At 29.2% G+C, this 11,631-nt stretch overlaps 1 protein-coding gene and 1 long non-coding RNA gene across 2 annotated transcripts; both read right to left on the bottom strand.

Annotated features, from left to right (window-relative positions):
* Window positions 1-1,709: 1,709 nt before the first annotated feature.
* Window positions 1,710-4,625, bottom strand: LOC100789353 (F-box/LRR-repeat protein 10). Its single transcript, XM_003555801.5, has 4 exons — window positions 4,386-4,625; window positions 4,098-4,303; window positions 3,881-3,974; window positions 1,710-3,400 (listed from the first exon to the last, which is right to left on the bottom strand). The coding sequence occupies exons 1-4, from the start codon at window positions 4,551-4,553 to the stop codon at window positions 1,955-1,957; spliced, it is 1,914 nt and encodes a 637-aa protein (XP_003555849.1). The 5' UTR covers window positions 4,554-4,625; the 3' UTR covers window positions 1,710-1,954.
* Window positions 4,626-8,786: 4,161 nt separating this feature from the next.
* Window positions 8,787-10,007, bottom strand: LOC100803106 (uncharacterized). Its single transcript, XR_420327.3, has 2 exons — window positions 9,961-10,007; window positions 8,787-9,194 (listed from the first exon to the last, which is right to left on the bottom strand). It is a non-coding gene; the product is annotated as an uncharacterized lncRNA (long non-coding RNA).
* Between the last annotated feature and the right edge of the window lie 1,624 nt (window positions 10,008-11,631).

Here is an 11,631-nt window from a genome sequence, read left to right as displayed (position 1 = left end):
TGGATATTTAAACCTAAATATATAATGAAATCACGATTTTATTGTGTAAATGAGTTTAGATAAATAACAAAATTATGATTTTTTTTATGTATCTAAATTTATATGAGGTGTAGGGCAAGGAGTTATTTTTTCTACTTTTTTATAAAAAAAAATGTAGGGTGAAATAGCAAAAAGAAGTTAGAGTAGCAACTCTTAAGTCTAATGAATCTGGCCTAAGGCCTAAGACCTAAGACGTAGGAAACCGTTTTTTAACACAGTCCTGGGACAACAAAATAGTTTTCTGATTGATTTTAGAATGAATTTTTAAACATGTATACGTAAAAAGGTTTTAAAAAAAACTGAGTGATAAAAAATAATTATATATAATATTATATATCGAGTCATTTTTTATTTTCAAATAATAAGACTGCAACTGATGATGCTTCTTGAAATAATAATAATTAGTGATAATAACATCATAAGTAATAAAAATTAGTATATATATTATTCCTTTTTCTGATAGATAGCTAGATTTCATAGCTAAGGTTATAGTGCAGTATGTACTTGAGAAACCCCAATTTCTAATTTAATTTGAACCCCCTTATTTTTATTTTATTAATTGAATTACCTTATTACACTTTCATTCTTGTTGGGAACTGATACTCTTGGCATGTTTTAAATCAATTAATTGAACGGTGATCGCATTGTAATTATTTGGTCGACTTATAAGGTAATTGAGTTTCAGATTGATGCATGACCAAAAGTTAATTTTGAAGCTTCAATTAGGCTAATCACTTTCTTTAAACATCCTCTATGCACTTCATGCTTTTTCTGAGTTAAGTTTTTTAAATGATCAAAATAAGAATTGATTCGAGAAGACTATTTACAATTCACAATCAATGATTGTTAATAAAACCTGAAGAGGAAGAAATGGTAATTAAGGATTAAGGTTGTGTTTGATTTAGAGGAGAAAAATAGAATGAATGAAAATAGAAAAAGGATCATTTGAAAAAGGAGAAATAAAGTAGAAAAAAAGTGATATATTTTGTTGTTTGATTTAAGAGAAATAGGTGATAAATAAAGCAGAAATAATATTATAAACTGGTAAAAATACTATTTATAATGCATATAAATTATTGGATATCGATTATATCTTAAAATTTACTTAAAGAGATTTAAATTGCTCACTCCTTGGCATAAAATTAATAGGCAAAAAATACACAGGCAAAGTTAGGCAGAATCAAAGTTATTTAAGAAAAGGAAACAAAACAAAGATACACCCAAGCAAGGGGTAGTCGGAAAGGATTAGGGGAATATGATTTAGGAAAAGTAGAAATAGACTATGCAATGACAGTAAAATTATCTTACATTACCATCTAATATATATGATAAATTTGTTAAGTTTTATAACAATTATCTTAAAAGTCATACTATCAATAATTTATAATTGATTGACACTTAAACTTGACAGGATAAAACTACTTTATACTGTGTATACATGACCATTAACTCTTAGGCACAAGTTCTCAACAACAAATACAAGTAACAAATACAAGACAAAAGAGAAGAATTTGATAGAATTAAAAAAAGTCTAAATAATGTCAAAATTGGTCAAAACAAAATTATGAAACTTTAAACACAACATTGTCCATTGAAAAATACATGAAAGGATCATACAAAAGTCACGAGGCATACAATGATACAACAAAATACTAGACAAAAGAGAAGGATTTGAAAGGTTAAAAAAATCCAAATAATACAAAAATCACGAAACTTTTACACAAAATTATCCAAATAAACCATAGCAAGATACATGAAAGGATCATACAAAAGTCTTGGGGTACTAAAACCTGTGGTAAACAACATCTAACCAGAGAATAGGTTACAGACAAACATAGATATACATATAGTCATATAAAGACAAACATAGATATACATACAGTCATATAAAGACACATGAGAGTTTAAAAGCGAATCACATAACCATTTCATCATTATTTTCAGCATCGCCCATCTCTTCGTAGTCACTATCAATATCAGCTTCAAGAAGCCACTGCTCAAATTCATCCACGTCATCATAATCATGTGTGTATAACCCATCTGAAGTGCCATAGGGATCAGCCCCAAGCTCCTCACCATGGCATGCCACATGTAAGAATGGTCTGCTTCTGGCTAAAGCATCTACCATGTCTCTATTAACACTTCCGGTCACTCCCAACCATTTGAGCCTTGGAAAATATGGTTTCTTCAACCAGCGAAAAGCAAGCGGTGTAATGCCACCACAGTTAAAAAGATCCAATAATCGCAAACTGCTTCCATGTTTGGCCTCATCAACCAGCATTGAAGCTAATGCCATAACTGAAGTATCACCAATTAGAGGGCACTGTCGCATACGGAGTTCAAAAAAGGGAATCCGACTTTTTGCCAGCAGCAGAACTCCATTATCTGAGAGGTTAGGAAGATTAGATAGATCCAGTTCTCGTAATTCCAGCACACAGCAGCCATTAAATAGAGCTGTGATGCATTTATCTGTAAGTCTCTTGCACCCTCGAAGCGACAATGCATACAGTGAGCTAATAACAGATGGTCTTAAGTACAAAAGTCCTGCATCTGTTATATCAGAGCCATCTAATAGTAAAATTTTCAGTCTTGGAAGAGTGCCAATGGCCTGGAGAGCTTCATCCCCAAGGCTCCTGCAATCTCTCAAGTCAAGAATTTTAAGTACCTTGTTTGATGCCAAACTCAAAACAGCATGGTTAGTTAACAGATTGCACCGTCTTAAGCTAACATGTGTTAAAGTAAGGGATGTTGCGGAAATATCATGAAAAACTAGATCAGTTAAATGAGTCCCATGAGTGACCTTAAGCTTGTATAAGCGAGTGCAAGAATGCAGGATAGTTTTGAAACCAGTGTCTGTGACACGACAAAAGCCACCAAGGCATATGCTCTCCATGTTTGCACACTTGTCAGCCATTAGAAGTAATCCCAGATCATTCACTCTTCGGAAGTAGGTAATTTGGAACTCTTGGCTTCGAACCAATGAAAGATGTTTCAATCTCCCAAGTTGATTAATTTGTTGAAGACCAGCATTGGTTAGGTCAAATGTAATTCTTGGTTCAATCAGTGGTGCATCTTGAAGATCCAAATGGGTCAAAAGCATGAGACCTTTGGATATTGTACCAACCATAGCATCAGTTATATAGTCTACATTAAGACACAGTTTCTGAATGCTTGGAAGTATGGATGGTTGAGCAGGATTTGAGGGCAGCTGGGATCCCAAATTTGGGCTAAGCAGTTCAGTCACTGTCACTGAAGAAATGTAGCCAATCTCAAGAGAAGTGAGTTTCTCTGAGGCAGAAGCCCATACTCGAGCAAAGTTGTGACGTAGAAAGAGAGAGACGTCAAACATCAGAATCAGTGCCTGCAAAAATAATCAGAGTAAAATTTAGTCTTAAAATTGCATTAACAATCAACGAACATGCCATTGGAAAAATAAGAGAGAGAGAGAGGTTTCAAGAAGCATAAAGAGTCTTTTAAGGCAATGTTGTGATAGAATTAGTCATTCAATAGATACTATAATGGACAAAACTTAGATATGGTTTCATAATTCATAGTGTTATTTGTGTCGTTTTCCAATCAGAATTGAAGTTTCACATTGATAATCCATGCAATAAAAGTGTGCACCGAAAAAGGTCACACGGATTACTAAGATGAATTTCAATTTTGAATGGAGATCAGTAAAAACAAGATCTAAGAAACTGTATCTAAGTTTTGCCCAAGGCTTTGCATTTCCCCTTATTCTATGCAAACATATAGAAATGCCCAAATTGGAATAAATTTGAAGAACGAAAAAGGCACAAATCCAATTAATAAGGTTGAGTTTATAGTTAAGATGGATTACTTCCAAGTGGGAGCAACCGGTGAGTAACTCCTGGAGATCAGAAATATGAATTGCCCTCCCTCTTTTCTCAGCCACGGAGCCCAAATAGAGAGACCTGAAGTAAAGGACAACAGAGTTAAAGCAGTAAAAAGATGAGATGAAAGTTTAATTTTTTTATCAGCATATGTTAATTTTTGGTAGCAGGGACTTTTTCTGTTCTTCCCTTAAAGGGTACTACCTGAGATGGTTGCATCGGTTGCCGATCTCGGACAAGAGTCTGCCACTGAAATCGGCGCAATTGTGGAGAGAAAGGTCGTGCAAGGAGGGTTTGAGCAAGAACCCAATTGCGGAATCGTCGAGGCCAGCGCAATCGAGCTTGAGATTGGTGAGGTAGGGATTGGGCGGTAGCAAGGGTCTCAGCAACTCCCCCGAAGGCGCAATGTCCTGCAACATAAATAATTAAATTTAGGAATTTCCGAAAAGGGAGCGTTGGTTGGTTAAGGAAAGGAGAGAGAGAGATAGGTACGAGGAGGTGGAAAGTGGGGAGAAAGGAGAGGATGTGTCGGGCGCAGGAGCGGAAGGTGGATGAGGTGGAAGCCAATGAACAGATGGATGCAATGTCCAGTTTGGACATGATGGTCGCAACCAGAGCGGAAGGGAGCTGATCCAGACCCATTTCTTCATTCGATCCCATCACAGACTCTTTCGATCCTCTTCTCTTACAACGAGACCCTGATTTCGCAATATGTCAAACAAATAAATACTTGGAGGGTAGTATTTAATTGGTGAATGGTCATGGCAAAACATTATTATTCATCCACCAAATATTTATTATATTCAGGTTTAATTACTCTTATGTAGTTTCACAATTTGTATTTTTTTAGTTATGATTTTAGAGTATTTTTTTTTAGTCCTTATAATTTATATTTTAATTTTTTTTAGTTTTTATAATTTATATTTTAATTATTTTTTAATTTCTGTAATTTAAAAGTGGTTTTTTTAGTATTTATAATTTGTATTCTAATTCTCTTTTAGTTCATATAGTTTGAAAGTGGTATTTTTGGTTTGTATATTTTATATTTTAATTCTATTTTAGTCCTTATTATCAAAATATGAGTAATATTATCAATTACAATTAACTACAAAAATATCAACAAGTAATTTATAACTAACTTATTATAAGATAATTTGTAATAAAAAAAATAGTTGATAATTTTAATTTGTAACTAATTATTTTTATATATTTTTTTAGTGGGGACTAAAAGGTAATTAAACTACAAATTCTAGGGACTAAAAAATTACTTTCAAACTATAGAAACTAAAAGAAAATTAAAATATAAATTATAAAGACTAAAAAGATTACTTTTAAACTATAAGGACTAAAAAATAATTAAAATATAAACTAAAAAACCTACTTTCAAATTATAATAATTAAAAAGGTATGAAATGTGAAACTACATAGATCAAATGAATAATTTATCCTTATATTTATTTATTATCTTTGTTGCATATACGTGTTGTTTTAAAATTGAAAATGTTTTTTTAATTCCGTACGATGATGGATGGTTAATTTTTTATCCTATTTTTGATTCTCACACATCAATTTTTTTATCATACAAGAGATTAAAAAGAATAATTTTTAAAATTTTAAGAACCTAAAAAAATAACAAATTTAAATATTAATGGTCTTAATATTTTACTTGAATTTTTTTTAATGTTTTTTCTTCACATTGAAAAGAACTTTTCACAACACAAAAAAAAAATCCTGAAAATATTTTATAGAATATTAAAAAAAATAAAGGGTATATATGATAATAATTTTTAGAAGAAAAAACACAAATGGGAGTATATTTTCTAAAAAAGTGGAGTGTATATAAAAAAGCTAAAGGATTATTGCACAGTCAAAATCACAAACAATGCACTTAAATGTTTTTAAATACTATGAAATCTCTTGAGATGATTATCCATGAGTTTTAGGTTTGTAATTGATTTTCTTGAGATGCTATCAACCATTGAACCTGTTACGAGGCCCTTTGCATTAGTTGACAATCGTTGCATCTCCAACATTAACTCCTTAGCAACATCGAAGGCCACCACTATTACATGTGTTAGTGGTGCATTCATGACAAAATCAATATTTCATTGGGGTTAAACCTTGCATTGCCTAGTCAAATAATCATAGTAAGAACAAGTTGAACATATGCCAAGACTTTTGTATTCGACTTGATACTAATGGGCTTGGAGCCTAACCCTTCCAACCATTCGAAGCATGTTTGGTTACTAGTTCAACTTGTTGTGCGCAAATTCTAAGATCAAACCCAGTGGACCACTGCAAACTGAACACAAAAAAAAGGATGAAGATGTTTTTGCAAACTTCATTTTGCTACCAATATTCCTTTGCAATGGGTATCCAAACATGCACTAGCTTGTTAGGATCAACTCCACACAAACTTTCGCAAATTATTCCCTAGGCACTTGTAGGGTATTCGCATCTATTCTCATTGGTCTCCCCACTATTAAAACAAACGCCATGAGTATACTCTCATTGTAGGAAAATAGTTTGAGTTCAAGCAATCTTATCCAAAACACAATTTTAATAATGATAGCTGTTGGACACACAAACACATGCGATTAAGAGTATTAGTGGTTGGGTTTGGTTTAATTTTTTCATAAAAAAAGTCACTCAAATCAAACTTAAAAAATATATATGATTTGATTTGGTTCCATTAACCAAACTAATATTTTACAATTTGGTTTAGTTCGATTTTTATTAAAATATTATTTCATTAAAATGTATATTTTATTTTCAACTATTAAATTAAATTGCATAAGGAAAATTGTTAATAACAAATTACTTAACTTATTAATATGTTAAATTTTCTATAATAAAAATTTGATAAATTTTCATTAATTTTGAACCAAACATATTTTAAAAAAACATTTTAAAAAAATGTTATATACATTGTATAAATTCATATACATAATACTACAAAAATATTGTAAAACTCAAGTGTTATATACATAAAATACATAATACTAAAATAATATAAGTATTAGTATAACTCTTGCGATTTGGTTTGGTTTAAAAAACACAAACCACAAATTGAACCAAATCGATTGGTTTGAGAAAAAACCATTAGAATAAAAAAAAATATTGGTTTGATCCAATTTTTTATATTTTAAGCGATTTTTTTTTATATTTTAGATCGATTTGAATTTAAACACCCTTACATACTATCATGTTTGATCACTGAAATAATGTAAAAAATTCATCCATTATTCCTTCTCTGGACTTTAGTTGCTTAATATCAATAAAAATATTTATTTTTTAAATTAAATAAATCAAAATGTCTTATTTTCTTACTATGTTTAGCGTGTATTTGGTTGTCATTGTTGAAAAATCATTTCCATGAACGTCTTAATAAAGAGATGTGTAGTGTGTATTTTTTTATCCTCAACTTATAAATTGTACTTGTGAACTCATATATTAAACAAAAAAGTGATCTGATTAGACTTAAATATAAAAAAAATCTAACTAATTTTATTATATTTAATACTATCACTTTTAAAATATTATTCATTTAATTTTAATTATATTTTCAATGATTTATTTTTATTCATAGTAGTAAATTTTAATGAAAGACATTTTAAAAATAATCTTACTTTTTACTTGAGATTAAAAAAATTAAATAATCTCAATTAATTTTCATAATCAATATAAAATTAATTATTTTTACTTATATATAAATGAATAAATAATACATTTAGATTTCCATGTAATCTTTACTAGAAAATACAAAAGAATACATTTTTCTAAAAATGCGTTTAACACCTTTTTTTTTTATGAACGATTGTCGAGAGGGATTGAATTTTTTTGTCGAGAAAGTTTATTATCACAAATTGATAAAAAAAAAAATTTACCACTTACATTTTTCACTCAAACAGTACTAAAATTTTAGTGGTTAGTTGAAATTCAATGGTGATAGTACTATAGAACAAATAAGAGGAGAGTGATAATAACACATTTTTTCAAACTTAAAATACATTATTTCTAATTAGTTAAAATTTATTGAAATTCCTTAAATAAGGAAAAAGATTATTAAATATTATATAAGACCACAAAATGTTATTATTTTTAATCAATTTCATTGTTCAGACACACAAAATAGGCATTTAAATAAGATTATTAAATATTATATAAGACCACAAAATTTATAATGATATTTTGTGATCTTATATAAGGCCGCTTTTGCTTAAAACCACTTTCAAATTTTTAATCAGATTACATTTCAGAAAGAATAGGCATTAAAAATTAAGTCTAATTATAGTTTCATTATTTATAATTTTTATTTCTTATAATTTTAAAGTGTTTTTTTTTAATTCATATAATTTATATTTTAATTCTTTTAGTCTTTGTAATTTGAAAGTGATTTTTTTAGTTCTTATAATTTACATTTTAATTTTCTTTTAATACCTATAATTTGAAAACAGTATTTTTAGTCTTTCTAATTTATATTTTAATTTTTTTTAGTACTTACCATCAAAATATGAGTATTATTATCAATTATAATTAACTACAAAAATATTAAAAAATAATTTATAACTAATTTATCGCAAGATAATTTGTAATAAAAAAATATTTAATAATTTTTAACTAATTTATAACTAATTATTTTTACATATAATTTTATAGTAAGGACTAAAAAGTAATTAAAATATAAATTATAAAAACTAAAAAAATCACTTTCAAATTACAAGAACTAAAAAAAATTAAAATACAAACAATAAAAACTAAAATAATCACTTTTAAACTATAGAGACTAAAAGAGAATTAAAATATAAACTATATAGACTAAAAAAATTCTTGAACTAAAAAAAATAAATCGTACAACTATAAAGATGAAAGAAGTAATTAACCTAAAAATGATTAACATGACATCCAAGTTTCAATGAATAAATAGTCACAGTACAATTCTTAACGCCCAACTGTGTAGAGTAATTGAGCGGAATTTCAGTATGAGATATAATAGACAAATCCTTTGCCTATGGTATAAGTTTAAAGACTTTTGGGCCAGTCAGATGTTAGACATATTAAACCCACCCATGTGCCTTCAACAAATAGTTTAGACTTCTGAGCAATCCTTTCTAATCCGAATACTCTTGCACAGCCACAATCTTTTACAGTTTCCACAAGCCCCTTCTTACAATCAGTAATCAATTATTCATACATCGCCAAGTTCAAATGCAAAATCTTTAAAATCGCTCCACTCAAGAAAGTCTTTTAGCATCACCAAATCACTGGGATGAAGCTTCCTCCTTCTTTTCCGACAGAAGCCTTGAAAAGAAATTGCAAGAGATGCAAACTTTGTCAGAAAACTGACATTCACAGCTCCATTGAGTTAAAACAACTGTCTTACAATGCATAAAAGACAAATTCCAATTAAGACATGGTGGAAAGGAGCAGCCCCTGTGGGGAGCTGAATTTAGCTAAACAATTACATGGAGAGAGAAATGTTAATAAAACACTCTTTCTAAGATAATCTCTATCGTCATATAAATTTTATGTGAATGCACTAAAGTACTTGGAGGTATCTATATGAAAAGACTATTCTATTTCTATTTTATTAATATTTTCGATTAGTATTTAATTTATTTTAGCTAGGACTCTCTTTTTATTTAGTAAGACCCATATTAATAGTAGTGTGTGTCAAATAGAGTATTATTAACAACGAGTCAATGCCTCAATGATAGCGATAAATCATAATAAATCAAGTGTATGTAAGAGCATGGCCATTTTTATACTGCGATTATACAAAGGCCTAGCTAGGTAAAACTAACAATTCATAGACATAAGAGTAATTCAAAACCTTTTCAAATACCATATCCAAAGAGAGCCCCAGGTGATAGTCAATTAAATAAAGGTGGAAGCTGGTAAAACTAACAATCCATAGACAAAAGAACAATTCAAAACAAAAATATCATATCATACAAGTTAAAATAGCCTTTATAACATATGAAACATTGACATCACAGAGAGTAACATCAAATAGAACTAGTTAAAATCATAGCAGTTAAGTTTTGCTTGCTTGCAAGCTGCTTACCCCTGTGCCTTTGCCTATCGGGAGAAGTGATAGAGTTGAACAGTCTCGTTTAAGGCATGACAAGCAAAAACTAGATAGTTGCGTGGCTGTACCATCCATGCGAATCTCATGAACAATGCTGAATAGACACACATTGCTGCAGCATTAACAACGAACAAGAGACGCAATAAGTAGCATACCATATGCCAAGAAAAAAATCAACATTTTGTAGGAACAGAGATGATAAACCTCCTGTCATGTTGCCAGAGATCATTTCTGGAGGTTTGTTCAAGTCAGCCAATCACTTTTAATAAAAAATTTCACATAAGTTTAGAAGTCAAAGGTGAAGACCAATGTGCATCATGAAAAACTATTCAAGTAAATAAATGTCGGAGTTTTTCAACAATAACAAATGATCATATGAGTGATACTCACAATGTAGAAAAAAAGATGTTCAAAAACACACATTGTTGAATAAAAGAATCTATTTTGTATTTAAATTATATTATAAACAAATGACATATTAAAAAGTGTACTCATTGATAAACTTTTGAAGGATAAAAATTATTCAATAGTGTACGTGTATCCACACCAACCTTTATTCGTCAACAACTTTGACAAGTGAAAAAATAAGAGTAGAGAAGTGATTTTTTTTTTTTGGTTGTTTAAGGTGCAACCCAAGGCTCTATTTATAGCACGCTAATACCAAATTTCTAATCAAATCAAAATCATTATTAATAGTATCATTTTTTAAGTTATATTATTTCTTGTTACCTTTTATTGCTAGCCATCTAGCAATTAAAATTGAAATAATAATTGAACAAGTCAAACTTGTATCTAGTTGCCTTTTCAACTCAAATTCCAAATACAAAATCATACATGTTTGTTTTTTTTCTTTCACCAAATCTTTCATATTATTTATATTTTGAGTGCTAGCAAAAAATATAATAATATTCTACCTTTTTGAAATCAATTAATCATTTTATCATATTAAATTCTCTAATTTAATTAATCATCAAATATTAAAATAATTTCATTAACAGAGATTAGAACATTCGTTTATATGTGACCTCGTAGGTTCAATACTAAGCTGGTAGTATATTAATCAAATTAATATACTAATCAAGGTAGGCGTCTAGTAGCACTCTTTAACGTCCGGATAGTATGAAGTAACACTTTACTTTCAAGAACCATTAGAAGAGTAGTGTAATAATTTCTTCCATTTTTACAGCTTTGGGTTAACTCTAGAGTATGGTATTACTGTTAAACCCTTTTGAATTAACTCATCATGACTTAAGAAACTCATTTCTTCTTTCATTTAATTTTCCTGGTCAATATATAATTTTATTCATAGAGCTCGAACTCATTACCAAGAGTTGATGGATTCCTTCTTAATTAATCATTAATTTTACATGTATTTAATCATATCCAATATTCATTCAACAAGTGGTCTAAAGCATTAGGTGTCCGGAATCAAAATACAACAAATAACTTGTTAATTACTATGACAATCTCAGGTCAAAGAAAACTATTATACCTTCTTGAGAATTTTCTATTAACAATTTATGTTAAATTTTAACCATTAGAAAATTTCAATTGAGTTAGTTCAATGATCACATCAACATATGACTCATCTATATATGCAAATTAATAAATGAGATCTATTAATATTTATCCAATAAATATTATCAC

This window comes from Glycine max, chromosome 20 (genome assembly GCF_000004515.6).
Source record: "Glycine max cultivar Williams 82 chromosome 20, Glycine_max_v4.0, whole genome shotgun sequence".
Taxonomy (NCBI): Eukaryota; Viridiplantae; Streptophyta; class Magnoliopsida; order Fabales; family Fabaceae; genus Glycine; species Glycine max.
The sequence above is the reverse complement of the archived record's forward strand: the minus strand, read 5'-3'. Positions and strand labels throughout refer to the sequence as shown.